The 23,276-nt window shown below is 45.5% G+C and overlaps 1 protein-coding gene across 3 annotated transcripts in view; it reads right to left on the bottom strand.

Moving 5' to 3' along the window:
* Positions 1-12,059, bottom strand: part of DMRT1 (doublesex and mab-3 related transcription factor 1) — a 131,724-nt gene extending 119,665 nt beyond the window's left edge. For 2 of the 3 annotated variants that reach the window (XM_017883648.1, XM_017883660.1), the window contains exons 1-2: positions 11,520-12,059; positions 6,398-6,581 (exon numbers count right to left, since the gene is read on the bottom strand). In XM_017883648.1, coding sequence (XP_017739137.1) covers positions 6,398-6,581; positions 11,520-11,873 — 538 coding nt within the window. In that variant the 5' untranslated portion in view covers positions 11,874-12,059. The remainder of the gene's footprint in view (positions 1-6,397; positions 6,582-11,519) is intronic. The other variant, XM_017883654.1, reaches the window with a different exon arrangement.
* Between the last annotated feature and the right edge of the window lie 11,217 nt (positions 12,060-23,276).

Below are 23,276 nucleotides of genomic sequence, written 5' to 3' on the forward strand. Positions count from 1 at the left end.
CAAGATCGCACCACTGCAACCCAGCATGGGCAACAAGAGCAAGACTTCGTCTCAAAAAAAAAATAATAATAATAATAATTAAATAAATAAAATTTAAAATAAAATAAAATTTGCAAAAAACTCTAAAATGTTTAAAATGCTATCTTAAATTTAAATAACCTCACAGAGATTTTTTAGGACAGTGGCAATGTTCTGAATACTACAATGGTGGACACATGTTATTACACATTTGTCCAAACCCATAAAAAGTACATCAACGAGAGCAAACCCCTATGCAAACTACGGATTCTGGATGACAATGATGCATCAACGTAAGTTCATCGATGCTAGCCAATACACCACTCTGATGGGGGATGCTGGTAACATGGGAGAGGCTCTGCATGTGTGGGGGCAGGGAGTATATAAAAAAATCTCTGTACCTTCCTCTCCATTTTGCTGTGAACCTAAAACTGCTCTAAAAAAGTGTTTTTAATTTAAACAACTCAGTAGCTTCCACTGTGAATTCACCAGCCATATCTCTTACTTGTAAAAACTGCATGGGACACTATTCCATTTTCAAACGAACACATTTCATGTTTTATGAACTTTCAAGCACTTAAACATACAACACAATGTGTTTCCCAACTGGCATGCGCTCTCTCGCTGTATGCTCTCCAAGTGGAGTAACTGCTGAATAAAAGTGAAGGAAAGACCCCTTCAATATGAGACATAGACCTGACTGACCCTCCTAACAGGGGAAAGGTGATTGAAACTGGGCCACGAGCCACGGAAGAGGCTGGAGCTGCCCAGGGGGGCCCAAGGTGGTTTGATCTGGGGGAGGGTGAATGTGAGTGTGGATGGAAGTCCCCGGTGCTCCAAAAGGGAGGGCCCCAAGAGAGATAACATTCAGGTCCTTACACAGGGCACACAAGCAGAAGTGAATTATCTACAATGCAACCCTTCATCTGACAGTTTCTGCACAGAAAAGGAGAGGCAGAGAACTATGCAGACCCTAGCATAAGCACTGTGTCAAACAGGATTCTATAGGAACATGGGAAGTTAAAGAAAAAGTAGAATATTAAATAAAATAAACAAAGAGGAGCCTAAATTTACGAAGAGGAAGAAGACCTGAGATTTAAGTCAGCTAATAACTTTTGAAAAAAAAAAAAAGTACATTTTATGCCAAAGTTCAAAAAATGAAACCACAGGAAAAAAATTTAAATTTGCCATTAATTCTTTGTCATTTATAGCCAAAAACGTTTATCTATTTTTTTTTCCTGAATACTCCAAAAATGGCTGGGAATAAACTATTTGCTTATCGATAGCGTATCTGCGGCTGGGCACAGTAGCTCACACCTGTAATCCCAGCACTTTGGGAGGCCGAGGCAGGAGGATAACTTGAGGTCAAGAGTTCAAGACCAGCCTGGCCAACATGGTGAAACCCCTTCTCTACTAAAATACAAAAAATGGGTAGTGGCAAGTGCCTATAATCCCAGTTACTCAAGACGCTTAGGTACCAGAATCTCTTGAACCCGGGAGGCGGAGGCTGCAGTGAGCTGGGATCGCGCCACAGCACTCCAGCCTGAGCAACAGAGTGAGACTGTCTCAAAAAAAAAAAAAAAAAAAGTGTACTGTTAACAACTGATCCTGATAGCACAAGCAACAGCAACAGCAATAAGCAGAATTTCTTCAAAAGGCTATTTCTTTCCACAGTAATACCCACAGTCATATAAGAAAATAACAACAAAAATATTTTATACTTGTTATTCAAAGACTATCCAGTTAATCTGGTCAGTCTTAGCCAATCTTTGGCTCAAGATTTTAGAGGTTTTCTTCCAATATATGTTATCTTCCTCAGAGAGGCCAGTTTCTCCAATAAATGAAACAATACTTAATTTCCTTCTAAGTATCCTCAGAATTTGGCCAATAATCTTGGCAATAATTCTTGAGCACTTTTCTTCTTCACTTTTGGCCCTCTTGGGAGACCAAAGGAGATAACTAAGAAACTTCAAGGACTTTAAAGTCTACTAAGGCCGGATGCAGTGGCTCACGCCTGTAATCTCAGCACTCTGGGAGGCTGAGGCGGGCAGATCACTTGAGGTCAGGCGTTTGAGACCAGCCTGACCAACATGGTGAAACCCTGTCTCTACTAAAAGTACAAAAATTAGCTGGGCATTACCGTGCACACCTGTAATCTCAGCTACTCAAGAGGCTGAGGTGAGAGAATCGTCTGAGCCCAGGAAGTGGAGGTTGCAGTGAGCCAAGATTGCGCCACTGCACTTGAGTCTGGGCGATAGAGTGAGACTCTGTCTCAAAAAATAAATAAATAAATAAAAGTCAACTAAATTTCACTAAGCTACTGACCTAGTAAACACTAGACACCAGGTATCAGAAAGTAGAAAGTTAGTAACTTGCCCCAAGGTGGGCCGGGTTGCTAGGTTTTACTACTCCATGACAACTCCTACAACTTCCACCTCTCACTGCATAACTTCAAATCGTAGCCTTCCACACCTATTTTTCTTTCTTTCTTTTTTTTTTTTTTTTGAGACAGAGTCTCACTCTATCGCCCAGGCTGGAGTGCAATGACACAATCTCGGCTCACTGCAACCTCCACCTCCCAGGTTCAAGAGATTCTCCTGCCTCAGCCTCCCAAGTAACTGGGATTACAGGCGTGTGCCACCACGCCCGGCTAATTTTTATATTTTCAGTAGAGACAGGGTTTCCCCATGTTGACCAGGCTGGTCTAGAACTCCTGACCTCAGGTGATCCGCCCGCCTCGGCCTCCCAAAGTGCTGGGATTACAGGCATGAGCCATTGTGCCTGGCTGGCCTTCCACATCTATACAGTGGAATTCTAGGTCACTAAAAATTCTCAGCTGTAGTAAATGAAAAAAGCTAATTAGACACAAGTAGGAACAATACACTTCCACTATATTAATTATGTGAATATTTTACATGTACATATGAAAAGGATAAACAGACACATACATCTGTACATGTAGTAAGTCATCCTGGAATGACAAAGAGAGCTGTAGGTTGGGGTTAGAAGAACAACGATCTTTTATGGAATATATTTTTGTACTCCACTATACATGTTTACCATTTACCCGCATGAAATTATTTTAAGTAAAGCCAATCTCTGAAAAATGAATATAAGCTATGTATTTGTTAGTGGGAAGCTATCGAAGAAGTTAAGCTCCCTTTGCTGCATACAAGCTTCAGGACTCTCCACAGTCTGTCTGTTTTTTTCTCTCTCCCCTACACTCCCACACTCCATCTTTCTGTCTCTATATTTATGTAGTTTAATTCTGCTGGCATTTCAATATCCCTCTTGCTCACATCCTAACCCAGTCCAGAAGTTATCAATCCCCACTCAGGAGGTCTGGTAGCAAATCCCATGAATGACAGCAACCTGTGGCTCCTGCCCTAGAGAGATGAGCTGGTTAGCAGAGAACCTATTGTCGGCTGGGCGTGGTGGCTCACGCCTGTAACCCCAGAACTTTGGGAGGCTGAGGCGGGTGGATCACCTGAGGTCGGGAGTTCGAGACCAGCCTGACCAACATGGAGGAAACCCCGTCTCTACTAAAAATACAAAACTAGCCAGGTGGCGCATGCCTGTAATCCCAGCTACTTGAAAGGCTGAAGCAGGAGATTCGCTTGAACCTGGGAGGCGGAGTTTGCAGTGAGCCAAAATTGTGCCATTGCCCTCCGGCCTGGGCAACAGGAGCAAAACTCCGTCTCAAAAAAAAAAAAAAAAAAAAAAAAAGAGAGAGTGTGAGCCCATCGTCCTCAGAAGGTAAAGGCTCCCCCGGAGCCATACTTGCCCACCTGTGCCTGAGCAAATGAGCACAGCACACTGTAGGCTTCCACATTCCCCTTCCCTATGAGTGCTAGTTCAAGGCTGTAGAATGACTGCAAGGTCTGTCAACTCCACAGGTGAGAAAGGGACCCTGGTAAAATCCTCCTTGACCCTGAACCCTCCATCTTGCCCCGCTACTGCTTCCTTTTGTAACTTTCCCTATCACCACTCTGAAACACCCTTGTGAGAGTCGTTCTGAACTCTGCACAACCTAAAGTCCTTCTCCAAAGCTCTACTATCTTAGGGTTTATAATCAAACTGTGATATCATGCCACATCCAGCACTGACACTGATCCATCACTGGCCTTTCCCTGTATTTCTTCCTGTGAAGATCCACGGCTGCTGTCTTCTGTGCCAAGATAGAATGGCAGGAACTTTCCCCCTAACATTGTTGCTAACTGTCCACCAGCCCTAAGTTGCTCTGAGGATTAGACCACAGCCTCTAAACAATCATAAGTGTCCATTTTTCAAGGAAACATGACAACTGGTCCCAGTCGAGTGGGAAATCCATGGGTTTTGGAACCAGACAGGCCTGGAATAAATCCTAGCCCAGCCAGCTCCATTCTGTGGCAGCCTCCTTACCATTTACTAAGCCTCAGTTTTCCTATCTGTAAATGAGGATAATTCCTACCTCCTGAGACGTTTGTGAAAATCAAATGAGCTACTCCCCTACGGAAAACCTGGCACTGGGACTTGCCGTCTTTACTCATGTGACACATCCCATTTCTCATCTCAGCCCCACAACTAAATCCACCAGATCAGCCCTGTATCATTTAGTCACTAAACCTTGGACACATCTTAAAATCTTAAAGCGTAAAGATTATATTTCTGATATACTCCTTCCTTTCTATGAAAAGCAAAGTTTTGGCTGGGCACGGCAGCTCACGCCTGTAATCCCAGCACTTTGGGAGGCTGAGGTGGGTGGATCACTTGAGATCAGGAGTTCAAGGCCAGCCTGGCCAACATGGAAAACTCAAATTCTACTAAAAAATACAAAAGTTAGTCAGGTGTGGTGGCAGGCGTCTGTAGTCCTAGCTACTCAGGAGGCTGAGACAGGAGAATCATTTGAACCGAGGAGGTGGAGGTTGCAGTGAGCCAAGATCACACCACTGCACTCCAGCCTGGCAACAGAGCGAGACTCCATCTCAAAAGAAAAGAAAAGAAAAGAAAACTATTATAAGGACATACTATTGAGCAGCCAATCCAAGCAAAGAAAAAAGAGAATCTTGACCTCTGTTAATTAGTCAATAACTTCAGTAAAATACACAGAGACAGACACAGACACACCTTCCTGCTTTCTTTGGTGCTTAACTTCTTTTTTAACTTCTTTTCTGCTTAACTTCCTTTTTAATAATGGCCAAGATTCATAAGATCTTTAAGACCCTCAGGAACCCTTTCCCTCATTTTTGACAAGAGGAAAAAAATGGCCCAGAGAGCTTAAGTAACTCTCCAAAGTTGCACAGCTAGTTAATGATACACAGTTGTGTGACTTTAGTACACAGTGGTTAAGCCCAGCAAACTGAGTAATTCATGAAAGCTTAGTCAAGGTGATTATCACACTGCTAGGCTGTATTTCATGGAGCTTAGAACACTTTAAAGACATTTACAGATATTCTGTGAATTATAGTATGTGTATTTAATTGCCAGGAACAACAAGATTCCACAGGTCTTTATTTGGTGGATGTCTTATAGCTCCCACATTCTAGACCAGTGCCATCAAATTAGATTTTCTAAGAGACAGAAATGCATTATCCAATATGGTAGCCCTGAGCTGTATGTGGCTACTGAGCACACGAAATGTGGCTAGTGCAATGAAGAAACTGAATGTTTTCATTTATTTCATTGTAATGAATTTAAATTTAAATAGCCACATGTGGCTGGGGGCTTCCATACTGGAACAGACCCCTGTACTTTACTCCAGACCCCTGTAATTTAGAGACCTAGTGCAGTAAGCACATTGAGTATTGAGCTTTGGAGACAGATAAACTCATTCAGATACTTTCTAATTCAGTAAACTTGGCAATCCCGTAACTGCCTATGGCTCAGGTTTCACATGTGTAAAAAGCACACACTCCTCCTTAGCACCCAGGGGAGAGAATTCAAGCCAATGTGGCCTGCCTTTGTGTTACTTCCCAGTGCTCATTCAAATCTGACACTAGGATTTGGCCTTTCTAGACACTTTCCCCAAATGGATGCAGTGGAGAAGTGAACGTCTAGTTTTAGGAAACAAGGACATTTAGTTCCCACAAGGATGACTGGAAAATGAAGGGGTGGACTGAGATGAAATCTGAACAAACTCACCTCTCTCTGACATCATTCCCTGTCCAGATTCAGTCTTGACTAATATTCAACAGGAAAGAGTTGAACCTGCATTTCTAGAATTCATGGCCCCTGCCTTTGTGATGCAGGCAAAAACAGACCTTCAGAGGGAGAATCCTTTACAAAATCCTCTAAGCTCTAAACACTGTATGTAGCTCAGGGGAGTCCTGTTTCTGTGGCTGCAGCCCTTCTTCCTCCCTCATGCCCAGTCTCCATGTGAACCCCAGCGCCCCCAGATTACCTGAAGCTGCAGTGGTGGGGACACTGGCTGGTGGTGGCTGAGAGGGGCCACTGCTCTCAGTCATGAGGCACGGGTTGCTGCCATTGTTCTCTCTTTTGACAAGTAGCTCGGCTGCACTAGGCAGTGGGATGGGGTGGCTGATGCCCAATTCCTCCTCCTGGGCCTGCTGCCTTCTCAGGGCCACCTGGAAGCACACGACAATGAGTTATCTTCCAGCACTCCAGAATCAGCTTTGCCAAAGCACAGAAGCCCCACCCATCCCAGACACCACGATTCACTAGCTCTGGAGGTGAGGTCTGAAAATCTCCCATTTCTTCTTAAACCCACCCAGGTAACTATGATATGCAAAGCCTAGAAACAGTTTTATAAGCCAGACAGTAGGTGCTCAAAAAATGCTTGTTGTCAGATATGGTGGCACATGCCTGGAATCCCAGCTACTCAGGAGCCTAAGGCAGGAGAATCACTTAAGCCCAGGAGTTTGAGGCTGCCGTGGGCTATGATCGAGCCACTGCACTACAGCCTAGGAGACAGAGTAAGACCCAGTCTCTTAACAAACAGAAAAGCTTGTTAAACAAATCATTGTGTAGAATAAGGTTGGCTAGGGAGGATCAGGAAAAAACTGTAGTCAGCCAAGTGAAGGAGTACAATCTGAAGAGCAGAGTGGGTCAGAAGCACTGACAGATTAGGAAGGAAAATGGGATCACTCACTCCTTCATTCCACAAACTTGTAAAAGGCCACTGTACTAAAAACAGGGACCAATAAGAGTAGATTGGATCCTACATTACTTACAGTTTAACAAATGAAACAGGGCCAAGAATGGTGGTTAACATCTGTAATCCCAGCACTTTTGCCATGGAGGCACAGGTGGGCCGATCACTGAAGGTCAGGAGTTTGAGATCAGCCTGGCCAACATGGTGAAACCCCATCTTCACTAAAAAAAAAATACAAAAATTAGCCGGGCATATTGGCCCACCTGTAGTCCCAGCTACTCGGGAGGCTGAGGCAGGAGAATCGCTTAAACGCAGGAGGCAGAGGTTGCAGTGAGCCGAGATAGCAACACTTCACTTCAGCCTAGGCAACAAAGCAAGACTATGTCTCCAAAAAAAAATTTTAAAAAAGGTGAAACAGGAGGCAAGCAAACATGCCACTACAACACAAGGCAAACTGTGACAAACACCACAAGAGTGGTACACAGAAGAAAGTACCTTTCACTCTCCACTCCAAATCAACAGAATATACATTCTTCTCAGCAAAAAAAAAAAAAAAAAAAAAAAAAAAAAAAAAAAGAAGAAAGTACCTTTCACTCCTACAGAAGAAAGAGAGAGAAATGTCTTTAACACGTTAAAATCAGCCAGCAGTAGTATTTGGACAGAGCATTGAAGAATAGGATGAGGAGGGCTTGGACAGGCAAGGATGAAGGGGCAGAACATACTGGAACAATACGGAACAGGGTGGACAGGAAAGGCAGGAGCTGCTTAGGAAAGCCTGGAGAGCCCTGTTTCCTGGGGTGGAGGGAGCATGTGGGAGAAGCAGTGGAGAAAGGGACTGGAATCTGGCGTTGAAGTCCCTGAAGGCAGAAGAGGCAGAAGGCAGGGAGGAAGGGTGAAGACAGGTGTGTGATATTCCAGACAGACGAAAGGAGAGTCAGAACTGGAGACTGGAAAGGACCTGACATACTCTTCATGGTCCCTCTTCAATTTATCTTCTTTTAATTAACATTGTTAAAGATTGAAAAAAGGCCAGGTGGGGTGGCTCACACCTGTAATCCCATCACTTCGGGAGGCCAAGGCAGGGGTAACACCTGAGGTCAGCAGCTCCAGACCAGCCTGACCAATATGGTGAAACCCCGTCTACTAAAAATACAAAAATTAGCCAGGTGTGGTAGCATGCGCCGGTAATCCCAGCTACTCAGGAGGTATAAAGGAGAATTACTTGAATCCAGGAGGCGGAGGTTGCAGTGAGCCGAAATCAAGCCACTGCACTCCAGCCTGGGTGATGGAGCAAGACTCCTTCTCAAAATAAATAAATAAATAAGATTTAAAAAATAGGTTTAAAGAAAATTAACTGTATTTTTACTTACTGCATGTAAAAAGCCTTTCTGTTGAAACTGACTAAGGTATGGTGCTCATGAAATGACAGTGAAGCCCCAGCACCGCAGAGCTGCCCAAATATAAGCCAAAGGTAAAATCAAAACGTTAGATTACAACTCAACTACAGGCCAGGCACAGTGGCTCACACCTGCAATCCCAGCACTGTGGGAGGCTGAGGCGGGTGGATCACCTGAGGTCAGGAGTTTGAGACCAGCCTGGCCAATATGGTGAAATCCCGTCTCTACTAAAAATACAAAAATCAGCCGGGTGTGGTGGCAGGTGCCTGTAGTCTCAGCTACTCGGGAGGCTGTGGCAGAAGAATCACTTGAATCCGGGAGGCGGAGGTTGCAGTAAGCCAAGATCAAGTCACTGCACTCCAGCCTGGGGGACAGAGCGAGACTCCAGTCTAAAAAAAAAAAGGAAGAAAAAACAACTACAATTTATATGTTGCTTTAGGAAAACTACAGTCCAAACACAGAAAGCTGATTAATTGGGAAGTAATTTTTCCTCATAGCCAAAAATAGTCTTCGACTTAGAAAAATTGACCTTAAATAATTAATGACTTAAGATTAAATAATTAAGCTTGAATTTCCTATTACTAACCAAGAGGCTTAGAAAGAGAACATCAATGAATCTGACCAGAAAGAAGTTTTAAACCCCTGCAAACCTCTGAAGTATGTCAGTGCATACTCACATCCTTATTTACACAAACCCGATGCATATCCAAAATGCTCAGGTATCTCGCTAAGGACCTTCTCTCAATGTTTCTTAGGAAATATTATATAAAAGGAAAGGGGATAACAGTTGATTAAAATGCAACTATACGATTATTTTAGAATCATATATAAAATCAAACTATTTAAAATGACTCAAAAGTAGTTGTTTTACAGATTTTTAAGGATTCATCTGACACAGTACACACATTCTGGTGTAGAAAAAAATACTGAAGTTTCCCATTCTAAGTGACCTTGAGTTGCTTTTGTTTTTAACGGTGTAAGCAGCCTCCTCTACTAATAAAGGTTATTCCAAATTAATTTCTCTACTAGAATATTTTACTACATTTTGAGAAATCCCCAATCATGTTCTCCACACTAAATATTTAAGCCAACGACTAAATGTTTATTTTTCTACCCAGTGTAATTTAAAAGTCCATTAATTTTTTTCAGTAAACTCATTGTGACGCATTTTATTGCCACACCCAGTGTATTCTTTTCATCCACTATAGATTAAGCTTAAAATGTCTATTAAGAAATTAAGCAAAACAATATCTATTTTCATGATTGCACTCGCCATCTGTGAAGTCAAAACAGGTTTAGTATAAAACACATTTGTAAAAATCTAAAGTATTACATAAAAGCATATAACCTTCGGGCATTTGTTTTCAATGGAGGATATTTACACGTTCCTAATCAAAAGTAGCACATCGTTAGCAAACATTTCTTTGTTATCTTTTAATTTTAAATAACCTGTCTTAAAAAGATGAAACAACTTTTAGCTGGAAATATCGTAGATTACTGCCTTCTAAAAATCCTTTTAGAATACTAACGACATTAACTTTCCGTTAAAATGTTAAATTACTAGCCGACTTAGGAACCTTTAAAAAAACAAAACCACAGACGGACAAAAATCTCAAACCCTAGCGCGCTTTTTCCCACCTGCGCACATTTTTTTAAATTCGTAAGCGTGCTTTAAAACATATTCAAAGAATTTGCACTTTAATCTTCGGTCGAGAATGCAAATTTTAAAACGCTAATAAAATTTCCAGAGTTCTCAAAATGGCTGAGACGCTCAGCCTCCATCCACGCGGGACAAAGATAAAAAGTGCGTCAGGCGCTCAGGGAAGACCACGCAACGCGCGTCCACTGCAGCGACTTTTCCAGAAAGACAAACAAGGCTTTCCGTCCGACAGGTTACCCTGGTAAGCAGCAGCCGGGCCGAGTCTCCCTTTCCCCCAACCGAGCGGCCAGCACTGGCGCCCTCCAAGATCCTTTCTTATTTAAGTGCAACTCAGCAAAGGGGCAGAGTCAGGGATTCTGGGGGCGCTCGATGAAATCGAACCCCGAAACCCTCAGCTCCCAAGGCACGGTCGGAGATCTTGGGACCCTGAAGCGGAGAGAATTCCGCAATACTCTGCTGGGAGAGTGGGGCTAGAGATCCCGGGGATTCCCTTGGAGTCAGTCGAACCCTCCCTACTACCCTCACTTCGGAGGGCCGAAGCGAAGATCCTGAAGACTCCTCTAGACCAACCAACCCTGCCAGCTCTGTTGGAGCGCGGGCTCTGGGATCGCGGGGAAGCCCAGAGAGGCGAACCCCGAAATTCCCTGCCCTGAGAGCGGGATCAGGGATCTCAGGGACCCGGGAGCACAGAGAAGCCCCGCGACTCTCTTCAGCGGAGCGAGTTAGAGATCCCATGGACTCCCGTACAGGCTAACCCCGAAACTTCGCTGAAAGGCAGGGTCAGAGATCGTATGGAACCCCGAGCCCAGCGAAGCCCGCAACTCTGCCCGGTGGGCGGGATCAGAGACACGTCTCTGGCCCTCCCAGACTGGCGTTGTAGCGTGGCCGGGAGCCCAGGACCCCAAGCGCCGCGGCCGTCGGCAAGTACCGCGGCGTCTCTCCACAACCCAGGACCCACATGGCGACGGCCATGCTGGGGGGACTTCATCCAAAAAACTCGGGCCAGGCCGGGAGCGGTGGCCCACGCCTGTAATCCCAGCACTTTGGGAGGCCGAGGCGGGTGGATCACCTGAGGTCAGGAGTTGGAAACCAGTCTGACCAATATGGTGAAACCCCCATCTCTACTAAAAATACAAAAATTAGCCGGGCATGGTGGGTGGCGTGCGCCTGGAGTCCCAGCTACTTGGGAGGCTGAGACAGGAAAATTGCTTGAACCCAGGAGGCTGAGGTTGCAGTGCGCCGAGATCGCGCCACTACAGTCCAGCCTGGGGCAACAGAGCTAGACTCCATCTAAAAAAAAAAAAAAAAAAAAAAAACTAGGGCTGAACCCCGGCTCCCGGACGCCCGCACCCACCTGCGCGGCCATCACGCGCTGCCTCTCGGCGATCAGGTTGCACTTCTTGCACTGGCAGTCCCGCCACATGCAGAAGCGCTTGTGGCCCTTGAGCGGCGACGCGTAGCCGTGGTTCCTGCAGCGTGCGCACTTGGGCAGCCGTGGGGACTTCTTGCTCCCGGCACCCAGGCTCGACGCCCCGGAGCTGGAGCCGCCTCCGCCGCTGCTGCCCCCGGCGCTCGAACCGCCGGCCGCCCCCACTAGCGCCCCAGACGCTTTGCCAAAGCCCCCGGCTTTGCCCTGCGGCGGTGCCCCGGGGGCGTGAGGGGCTTCCGACGGTGTAGAGGGCTTGCTGAATGCCTCGTCGTTGGGCATGGTGCCCCTAGGAGAAGTGCGAGCACTCTGGCCGCCTCTCTCGCCTGGTGATTGCTGCGAGGTATGAACCCGACGGACAGCGAGGCTCGGGAGGAGGAGGCGCAGGAGACGTGTACGCTGCAGCCGAAGTTGCAGCTGGAGTGGCGAGGTCTGGACACGCCACGCCCGGAGTGGTGGGGGGTTGTGCCTTTTCTTTTGGCGCGCGCGCGCGCGACGCAGAACTTTTGGATACTTTTCAGAACATTCCCGGGACTGCCTGGAAGGGAGCGTGGCCACGCCCACCGCCCCCCGACTCCAGCCACCGCTCTCCAGCTGCTTGCAAACTTGCACCGGCTGCAAGCATCCAGGGCTTTGCTGCAGGGTCCCTGCAAGCCCACCGGGAGGTACAGAGCGGCCTGGGAATCGTGGGCACCCCTCCCCCCGCTCTCGGAGGCGCCAAGACCCGGTTGCCAAAGCACGTTGCACCGAGGAAGCTGGACTCCCCAGGTCAAGAGCAGGGCCATGCTTGCATGCTTGGAGGAGGTGCAAACCACCCTACGGGGTCTTCTAGCTCCCTTTCGCCCAGAGAGGCGCACCAGATTTCATAGAGCCGACTTTGGCAACAGCTAAGTCAGAAAAAAAATTTTTCTCTCTTAAGAGATATGAGGTGGAAGGCCTCAGAAATGTATAGGGTAAATAAGATTTGCCCTATTTGTACGACAAATAAGATCCTCAGTGTGCAGGGCACAAGCACTTCAAAAATTTCAAAGGTTGGAACTTTCTGTTCTCCGTTTATCCCTTCCTGCACCAGTGTTCATTTGCTCACAAGACTTTTACCGCCTTCGCTCCAGATAACTTTACGATCTACGATCTACTGTTCCAGCCCGTGCTCCCGTTCACTTCAGGTGCATATAGCTTCTTGCCTGTGAGGCCGCTTAAACTTACACTCTGCAGGCACGGGAAACTCAAACTTAAAAAGAAACATATATATTAAAAAACTGAGGTGGGGGTGGTTACACATATGTAGACATTTATCAAAACTTATTCTACACTTCATATCTGTGCATTTTACTGTATGTCGTTATACCTCCAAAAAAAATAAATAAATAAACAAACCTGGTTCGATCATCTTACAGCCTGTCCCAGGGTTCTCATCCTGAACTCCCGCCCCAGCCATGCCTGTGTCCTCTCTGCACCTGAACAACAAATGCTCAGCAGCTAAGGCCTGCTGAGCAGTTCTTCCTACTCACCCACGTGCTCCCTAAGGCCAGTCCTTCACCTCAAGTCTGAATCTCTGCAGTAGCTCCCAGCTGGTATCTCCATGTCTTAGTCTTCCGGTATATTCTATACACACAGCAGGGGGCCCCAGCAGTGCTTTGCTATTGTTTTCCATGTTAACGAGTTAAAGACCCCAGAGTGGGTCTTAATGCACTTTGAATGCTCCTTATTTTCCACCAGCACTGGTATTAACCTTCAGGATCCTGGGCCACCTCCAGACCTAGGGGATTATTTCTCCAAAGAGGCATGGTCACCCTGTTCAGCTTCTCATCAAAATGGTTGTACTGTGGCCACCTCTTTCAGCAGTTTGGTGTTTTCAGTAGAGTTCTGAAATCCTCGAATCTGCCTTTGGAGCTCTAATTCTGAGGCCTCTCTCACGGGCCTTTTCCCTCAGTCTGAAATTTCTCCGTTAGTATTCTCTGTCTGAAAGTTACTTCCAAAAGAAGCTTCTAGCTTTACACAGCACCACTACCTGTGAAACCAGTGAAACTCTACTCCTGACAGGAGCTAGGATGCAACCATCTATCCCATTCTGGAACCTTATAAATGATAACCACTACTTTGTTCAGAATAGCTCATGCTTCTTAAATCTTCCATTAAAACACCCATGTCAATTGCTATTATCCAATATTTATGTTCTTTTTCCAGATTTATATTTTATTTATTTATTTTTTTATTTTTTAGAGATAGAGTCTTGCTCTGTTGCCCGGGCTAAAGTGCAGTGGCACAGTCATAGCTCACTGTAGCCTCCAGCTTCTGGGCTAAAGGGATCCTCCTGCCTCAGCCTTCCAAGTAGCTAGGACTAGAGGCATGTGCTACCACGCCTAATTTTTCTTTTTCTTCTTCCTTTTTTTTGAGACAGTCTCACTCTCTCGCCCAGCCTGGAGTACAGTGGCATGATCTCGGCTTACTGCAAGCTCCGCCTACTGGGTTCACACCATTCTCCTGCCTCAGCCTCCCAAGTAGCTGGGACTACAGGTGCCTGCCACCATGCCCAGCTAATTTTTTGTATTTTTAGTAGAGACGGGGTTTCACCATGTTAGCCAGGATGGTCTTGATCTCTTGACCTCGTGATCTGCCTGCCTCGGCCTCCCAAGGTGCTGGGATTACAGGCATAAGCCACCCAGCCTGGCCCCAATTTTTAATTTTTTGTGGAGACAAGGGCTCACTATGTTGCTCAGGCTGGTCTCAAACTCCTAGCCTCAAGTAATTCTCCTCCCTTCACCTCCCAAAGCACTGAGATTTATAGGTGTGAGCCACCGTGCCTGAGCCATATTTATATTTTAACACTAAACTGGAGCTGAATCATTCCCAAGGTCCTGTCCAGTTTTAGACACTGAAGTAGATGCAGGAAGAAGCAACTGTCAAATCCCAAATTACAGGGGAATATGTGTTCTTTACAAGCATCCTATCACTGGAATCTGTGAAGGAGGAATTTAAGCCCACAGAAAATTCAAGGCTAAGAATCTGTGTGACCAAGGCATAAAAACATAAAATGCTGTGATGAAGTTAATGGCCTAGTAAAGTTTTTATTCACAAAACACAGAAGAGGTATCAGACAGGAGACCACCAAAAATAGAGACAGGCCCTGCACAGTGGCTCACGCCTATAATCTCAGCACTTTGGGAGGCCGAGGCGGGCAGATCACCTGAGGTCAGGAGTTCGAGACCAACCTAGTCAACATGGTGAAACCCCTAATCTATTAAAAATGCAAAATTAGCCAGGCGTGGTGGCGCATGCCTGTAATCCCAGCTACTCCGGAGGCTGAGGCAGGATAATCACTTGAATTCGGGAGGCGGAGGTTGCAGTGAGCCAAGATCATGCCTTTGCACTCCAGCCTGGGCAAAAAGGGCAAAACTCCGTCTCAAAAAAAAAAAAAAAAAAAAAAAAGTGGCCGGGCGCAGTGGCTCACACCTGTAATCCCAGCACTTTGGGAGGCAGAGGCGGGTGCATCATGAGGTCAGGAGTTCGAGACCAGCCTGACCAACATGGTGAAACCTCGTCTCCACTAAAAATACAAAACAGCCAGGCGTGGTGGGGCGTGCCTGTAATCTCAGCTACTCAGGAGCTGTGGCAGGAGAATCTCTTAAAACCCGGGAGGCAGAGCTTGCAGTGAGCCGAGATCGCTCCATTGCACTCTAGCCTAGGCGACAGAGGGAGACTCTGTTTCAAGAGAAAAAAAAAAAAAAGTCTGGGCGCAGTGGCTCATGCCTGTAATCCCAGCACTTTGGGAGGCCAAGGCAGGCAGATCACTTGAGGTCAGGAGTTCGAGACTAGCCTGGCCAACATGATGAAACCCCATCTCTACTAAAATACAAAAATTAGCTGGACAGGGTGGTAGGCACCTGTAATTCCAGCTACTTGGGAGGCTGAGGCTAGAGAATCACTTGAATCCTGGAGGCAGAGGTTGCAGTGATCTGAGATAGTGCCACTGCACTCTAGCCTGGGTGACAGAGTGAGACTCTGCCTCAAGAAAAAAAAAAAGAGAGAGAGAGAGACAAGAAGTCCCCAAGAATGAACAAATTTGTACTGGATATTTCGAGTAGCCTGACTTTGTTGTCTCCTTTCTCTCCTCTCCTTTTTCCAGACAGACAAGGAAGCCATAAAGATGATACAGATCTGTATTTACTGAAATAGAAATATGTCCAAGACATATTGGTAAGTGGGGGGAAGGGCAGTTCTAAAACATGTCAGGGTTAGGCAAAGACTTCTTAGGCATAACACCAAAAGCAAAAGTGGGCCAGGTGCAGTGGCTCATGCCTGTAATCCTAGCACTTTGGGAGGCCGAGGCAGGTAGATCACCTGAACTCAGGAGTTCGAGACCAGCCTGGGCAACACAGGGTGAAACGCCATCTCTACTAAAATACAAAAAATTAGCCAGGCGTGGCAACCTGCTCCTGTAATCCCAGCTACTGAGGAGGCTGAGGCAGGAGAATTGCTTGAACTGGGGGGGCAGAGGTTGCAGTGAGGCAAGATCACAACACTGCACTCTAGCCTGGGCCGCAGAACAAGACTCTATCTCCAAAAAAAAAAAAAAAAACAACAACAACAAAAGCAGAAGTGATAAAAGGAACAAAACTGACAAACTGGACTTCACCAAAATTCAAAACTTTTGTGTCTTCAAAAGATAACATTAAGAAAATGAAAATATGGCCTGACGCGGTGGCTCAAGCCCATAATCCCAGCACTTTGGGAGGCCAAGGCGGGCAGATCACCTGATGTCAGGAGTTCGAGACCAGCCTGGCCAACTTGGCGAAACTCTGCCTCTACTAAAAATACAACAATTAGCCAGGTGTGGTGGCAGGTGCCTGTAATCTCAGCTAATCAGGAGGCTGAGGCAGGAGAATCACTTGAACCCTGGAGGTAGAGGTTGCAGTGAGCCAAGATGGCGCCACCACACTGTAGCCTAGGCAACAAGGGAGACTCCATCTCAAAGAAAAGAAAAAAAAAAAAAAAAAAAAAGAGAAGAAAAAAGAAAATAAAATGAAAATACAAGCCAAAACATTTTGTGAGAAAATATTTGAAAATCACATATCTGATCATCATATATCTGATTTGCATCCAGAATATATAAAAACTCTTAAAATTTAATAATGAAAAGACACCTCAATTGAAAAAATGCATTTAATATAGCCGGGCATGGTGGCTTACACCTGCAGTCCCAGCACTTTGAGAGGCTGAGGCAGGAGGATCTCTTGAACCCAGGAGTTCAAGACCAGCTTGGGTAATATAGGGAGACCCCATCTCCGTAAATAATTTGAAAATTAGCCAAGTGTAATAGTGTGCACCTGTAGTCCCAGCTACTCAGGAGGCTGAGGTGGAAGGATCACTTGAGCCCAGGAGGCTGCAGTGAGCTGAGATGGTGCCACTGCATCCCAGCCTGGGAGACAGAGCGAAACCCTGTTAAAAAAAAAAAAAACAAAAAAAAACAAGATTTGATTAGACATTTTACCAAAGAAAATATTCAAATAGCCAAAAGATGTTCAGTATATTTACTCATTAGAGAAATACAAATAAAAAACATAAGCTATTGCTTCACACTCGCTAGGATACCTATAATAAACAAGATAGACCATAGCAAGTATTGACTAGGATGTGAAGAAACCAGACTCTCATATACTGCTGATGGGTGTGTAAAATTGTGGAAAACTTAACATATGACCCAATAATTTCAATACTAGGTCTTCCTCTGAGAAGTGAAAACATACGCCCATGCAAAGACTCGTACATTAAAATGTATAGCAACATTTTTTTTTTCTTTTTAAGCAGAGTCTCACTGTTGCCCAGGCTGGAGTGCAGTGGCACGATCTCGGCTTGCTGTAACCTCTGCCTCTCTGGCTCAAGCAGTAAGCCCTGCCTCAGCCCCCTGAGTAGCTGGGATTACAGGCGCCTGCCACCACACCTGGCTAATATTTTTTTTTTTTTTTTTTTTTTTTTTTGGAGACGGAGTTTCATGCTTGTTGCTCAGGCTGGAGTGCAAAGACGAGATCTCAGCTCACCACAATCTCCGCCTCCTGGGTTCAAGTGAGTCTCCTGCCTCAGCCTCCCAAGTAAGTGGGATTACAGGCATGTGCCACCACACCTGGCTAATTTTCGTATTTTTAGTAGAGACGGGGTTTCTCTATGTTGGTCAGGGTGGCCTTGAACTCCTGACCTCAGGTGATCTGCCCACCTCAGCCTCCCAAAGTCCTAGGATTACAGGCGTGAGCCACCACACCCAGCCTAATTTTTGTATTTTTTAGTAGATGTGGGGTTTTACCATATTGGCCAGGCTGGTCCTGAATGCCTGATCTTAGGTGATCTGCCCGCCTTGGCCTCCCAAAGTGCTAGGATTACAGGTGTGAGCCACCACACCCAGCCCAGCATTATTTATTTGAAACAATTCAAACGTCCATCAACAGGTGAATGAAAGAACAAACTGTGCTATAGCCATACAATGGAATATTATTGAGCTGTCCAAGGGAATGAAGTAATGATACATACTACACCACAGATGAACCTTGAAAACATTACGCTATGTAGAAGAAGCCAGATTCAAAAGACTACCTATGGTAAAACCACATTTATATGAAATGTTCACAAAAGGCAAAATCAATAGAGACAGAAATTAGATTAGCAGTTGCCAGGAACTGGAGGTAGATACTGGGAATAAGTGCAAATGCATATAAAATATTCTTTGGGAAGCCAGGCATGGTGGCTTGTGCCTTTTGCCTGTAATCCCAGCTCCTTGGGAGGCTGTGGTGGGAGGATGGCTTGAGCCCAGGAGTTTGAGGCTGTAGTAAGCTATGATCATACCATTGCACTCCAGCCTGGGCAACAGAGTAAGACTCCATCTCCAAAAATAAATAAATAAATAAGTAAGTAAATAAATAAATAAATAAGGCCAGGTGTGGTGGCTCACACCCATAATCTCAACACTTTGGGAGGCAGAGGCAGACAGATCATGAGGTCAAGGGGTCGAGACCATCCTGGCCAACATGGTGAAACCCTATCTCTACTAAAAATACAAAAAGTTAACTGGGCATGATGGCATGCGCCTGTAGTCCCAGCTACTCGAGAGGCTGAGGCAAGAGAATCACTTGAACTCAGGAGGCAGAGGCTGCAGTGAGCCAAGATCTCACTATTGCACTCCGGGCTGGTGACAGAGCGAGACTCTCTCAAAATAATAAAATTTTTTAAAAAATAATAAATAAATCTATTTTAGGGGTAACGAAATGATCTAAAATTGGATTGTAGTAATGGTTGCAAAACTGTAAATTTACTAAAATTATTTGTATGATTAAAACAAATTTTATGGTATATAAATTATACCTCAAGGAAGCTATTCAAATTTTTTAATTAAAAAACACAAAGAAAACTAGCCATAAGGTACAGTGTGGCTCCACTGTGCTTTTTTTTCATTGTTGAAATACAAACTAATGCATGTTTCTATCTGCTTGAGCAGGTTATATAATTTTCCCTGTGTGATAGGATTATGGATGGTATTCTACTTTACACTCTTTTTTTTTTTTTTTCTCCCAAGACAGAGTCTTGCTCTGCTGCCCAGGCTGGAGTCCAGTGGTGGGATCTCCGCTCACTGCAACCTCTGCTTCTGGGGTCCAAGCGATTCTCATGTCTCAGCTTCCCTAGTAGCTGGGATTACAGGCGCCTGCCACCACACCTAGCTAATTTTTATTTTATTTTATTTTATTTTATTTTAGTAGAGACAGGATTTCACCATGTTGACCAGGCTGGTCTGGAACTCCTGGTCTCAAGTGATCTGCCCACCTCAGCCTCCCAAAGTGCTGGGATTACAGGCATGAGCCACCATGCCCGCCCTATCTAATTTTTTTTTTTTAACACTTAGCAGGCATTACTTTTATTATTAGAATAAAACAATACATTGTTTTATTGGTGAGGCAATATAGCATATTGATTAAATGCATAGTTTTGAATCCAAGCTCTGTGACCTTAGGCTCCTTAACCGCTCTGTGACTCAGTCTCCTCACCTATAAAAAGGGGTTAATACTAATGCCTACTTCAAAGGGTTACTGGGAAGACTAAATTAGTTAATACTTGTGGAGTGCTGAGAAAAGTAAGTGGTACACAGTAATGTGTCTTTTATTGTGGTTGTTATTTCCCAATTGGAAAGAAAAAAAAGAGTACAGAGAAAGTAGATATATACACATATACACCTCCCACATATTGGAAGAACCTGTGGGGAGGGGAAGCTACAGAAGGCACTGATGATCAATTCCATCTGCTTTGCATTTCGTCCACAGAAAGCTGTTTTCCCGATTGGAAAGAAAGAAAGAGTACGTAGAAAGCAGATATATACACATATACACCTCCCACGTATTGGAAGAACCTGTGGGGAGGGGAAGCTACAGAAGGCACTGATGATCAATTCCATCTACTTTGCATTTCGTCCACAAAAAGCTGTTTTTGTCCCTTGGTACAACAGGTCAAGGGAAACTTCTCTGTGTTGCCTCTGACCATATATATGAAGTGAGATACTATATGATCAAAATATTCAGCTCCCTGTGTCAAACGTGCAGCTGTGAGTCAGCTGGCCTGAACTGACAATAAAGTGCACAGCTGTGTGTGATCAATGTCCCTGTTGATTCCATCTCATGCAAGTCCTCTTCCACCAAATGCTACTACTCCTACCAGCAGGGAGAAGGGACAAATGGGACTGCTAGGACCTGAAGCATTTAGTGGAGGAGGACTTTGTATGAATGGAAGATTGAACTGTAGTCACACAGGATTTGAGGAGGCTGAAAGGAGAAAACAAGACCTTCTAGGTCATGGGAACAATGGGTGGAAGGCTGGGCACTGGGAGTGTGCCTGTAGGTTGGGGGAGAGGGCACAGACATGCCAGTCTGGAACAGAGGAGTCAAGCTGGAGCCCAGCGGGAGATAAGGTGGGAAAGATAGCATGGCACCTTGCCTGCCAGTGAGGAATTTGGCTTCTATCCTTTAGGCAATTGAGAGTGATGGAGGCTTTCGTCCTTGAGGTGTTTGAGGAATGAAAGTGTAAGTGTGGGTTCTGCCAATCACTGCCTGATCGGAACAAACCAGTTAGCAGCATCTTTGAGCTTTCTGTCCTTACACAGGGACAATATTAGGTATCAGGGAGGTTTGTGAAACGCTCAGATGTTTGTTCTATGCCTGCCACATAGAAATTGCTTGATCATTGTTAGTAGCTAATGCTGACTATAGTTTGGATTGGAGGAACAGGAGGAACCTGAAAGCAGATAGTGCTGGCATGGACCTAGTTGTTCAGAAAGATGGCTATGTTTGAGGTTGCAGCAGTGAAATCTAATTACCAACCACTTTCCTCTACACATTGAGTTCCCACCAACATCCATGCAGACAAACAAAGGCAGTCAGGACCCTGTGTATCTTAGGTAAGAACACAAGCCCCGCAATCAGACTCCCTGTGTTGGAGTCCCAGTTTTGCTATTTACCAGCCATATGCCTGTGGACAAGTCACTTACCCTCTTTGTGCCACCCTTTCCCCATCTGAAAATTGGAAATAACCTGACAACTGTTGTGAAGATGCCATAATTGATGGATGTAAAGGGCTTAACACAGTGCCTACGAGAGAATAAAGACTGCCTGAGTGTGAGCTATTACTGTTTTCTAATTCTGTCAGAGGAATTTTTTTTTTTTTTTTTTTTTTAGACTGAGTTTCACTCTTGTTGCCCAGGCTGGAGTGCAATGGTTCGATCTTGGCTCACCGCAATCTCCACCTCCCGGGTTCAAGCGAGTCTCCTGCCTCAGCCTCCCGAGTAGCTGGGATTACAAGCATGTGCCACCACGCCCAGCTAATTTTATATTTTTAGTAGAGATGGGGTTTCTCCATGTTGGTCAGGCTAGTCTTGAACTCCTGACCTCAGGTGATCCGCCTGCCCTGGCCTCCCAAAGTGCTGGGATTACAGGCGTGAGCCACCACATCCAGCTCTTGTAAGAGAAATTTTGAAGCACAAATTGAAGATGAAGGGAACTAGGAGGCAGGTTTTAGGATCTGAGCAGTTTGCTAGTTCTTCCCAAATAACGTGTTCTCAACAATGTAAGTAATTAGAACCCCAGCTTGGAAACTGGAAGTAAATGACAAAGCCTCTAGGTTGTAAACATTTGTCACCAGCACAGCATCCTGATGTTATCTGAGCATCCAGAGCCTGTCTCAGGCTCTTAGGAAGATGAGGGGTACACTAAGGTGGCACATCATAAGCAGCACACTGGCAGGCTAGCAAAATGGAAGGCTGATGAGATGGGGTTTCACTACTTTGGCCAGGATGGTCTCAATCTCTTGACCTTGTGATCTACCCACCTTAGCCTCCCAAAGTGCTGGGATTACAGGCGTGAGCCACCTCGCCTGGCCAAGATATTTATTTATTTATATTTTTTTGAGACAGAGTCTCACTCTGTCGGTCATGCTGGAGTACAGTGGCGTGATCTCAGCTCACTGCAACCTCTGCCTCCTGGGTTTAAACAATTCTCCTGCCTCAGCTTCCTGAATAGCTGGGATTACAGGCGACTGCCACGGTGCCTGGCAAATTTTTGTGTTTTTAGTTAGAGACAGGGTTTCACCATCTTGGCCAGGCTGGTCTCAAACTCCTGACCTTGTGACCCACCCACCTCAGCCTTCCAAAGTGCTGGGATTACAGGCGTGAGCCACTGCACCAGCCCCAGGATATTTATTTTTAAGATAACTGTAGATGACTTTTCAGTATTAACTGCTGTTTTGAAACAATCAGGAGACTGACTCACATTAATCTAAAGAAAAAAACAGTTTACCATCATACGTTTTTCTTGTAGAATCAATTGCTTAAAACTCCAAAAAAAGGGCCAGCGAAGTGGCTCACGCCTGTAATCCCAGCACTTTGGGAGGCTGAGGGGGGTGGATCACTTGCAGTCAGCAGTTCAAGACCAGCCTGGCCAACATTGTGAAACCCTGTCTCTACTAAAAATACAAAAAATTGTTGGGCTCGGTGGCTCACGCCTGTAATTCCAGCACTTTGGGAGGCCAAGGTAGGTGGATTGCCTGAGGTCAGGAGTTTGAGACCAGTCTGGCCAACATGGTGAAACCCTGTCTGTACTAAAAATACAAAAAAATTAGCCGGGTATGGTGGCATGCACCTGTAATCCCAGCTACTCGGGAGGCTGAGACAGGAGAATCACTTGAACTAGGGAAGTGGAGGTTGCACTGAGATGCATCACTGCACTCCAGCCTGCGTGACAATGTGACACTGTCTCAAAAACAAACAAACAAACAAACAAAAAAGCCAAAAAATTAGCTGGGCGTGGTGGCATACACCTATAATTCAGCTACTCCGGAAGCTGAAACAAGAGAATCACTTGAACCCAGGAGGCAGAGGTTGTAGTGAGCCCAGATCATGCCTGGGCGACAGAGCAAGACTTCATGGCAAAAAAACAAAAAAAGGCCAGGCGCGGTGGCTCAAGTCTGTAATTCCAGCACTTTGGGAGGCCGAGACGGGCGGATCACCAGGTCAGGAGATCGAGACCATCCTGGCTAACACGGTGAAACCCCGTCTCTACTAAAAAATAAAAAAAACCTAGCCGGGCGAGCAGCCAGGGTCCTGTAGGCCAGGCAACTCGGGAGGCCGAGGCAGGAGATATTGTAAATCCGGGATGCGGAGCT

The sequence above is a fragment of the Rhinopithecus bieti genome, unplaced genomic scaffold (genome assembly GCF_001698545.2).
Source record: "Rhinopithecus bieti isolate Rb0 unplaced genomic scaffold, ASM169854v2 scaffold_641, whole genome shotgun sequence".
Lineage (NCBI taxonomy): Eukaryota > Metazoa > Chordata > Mammalia > Primates > Cercopithecidae > Rhinopithecus > Rhinopithecus bieti.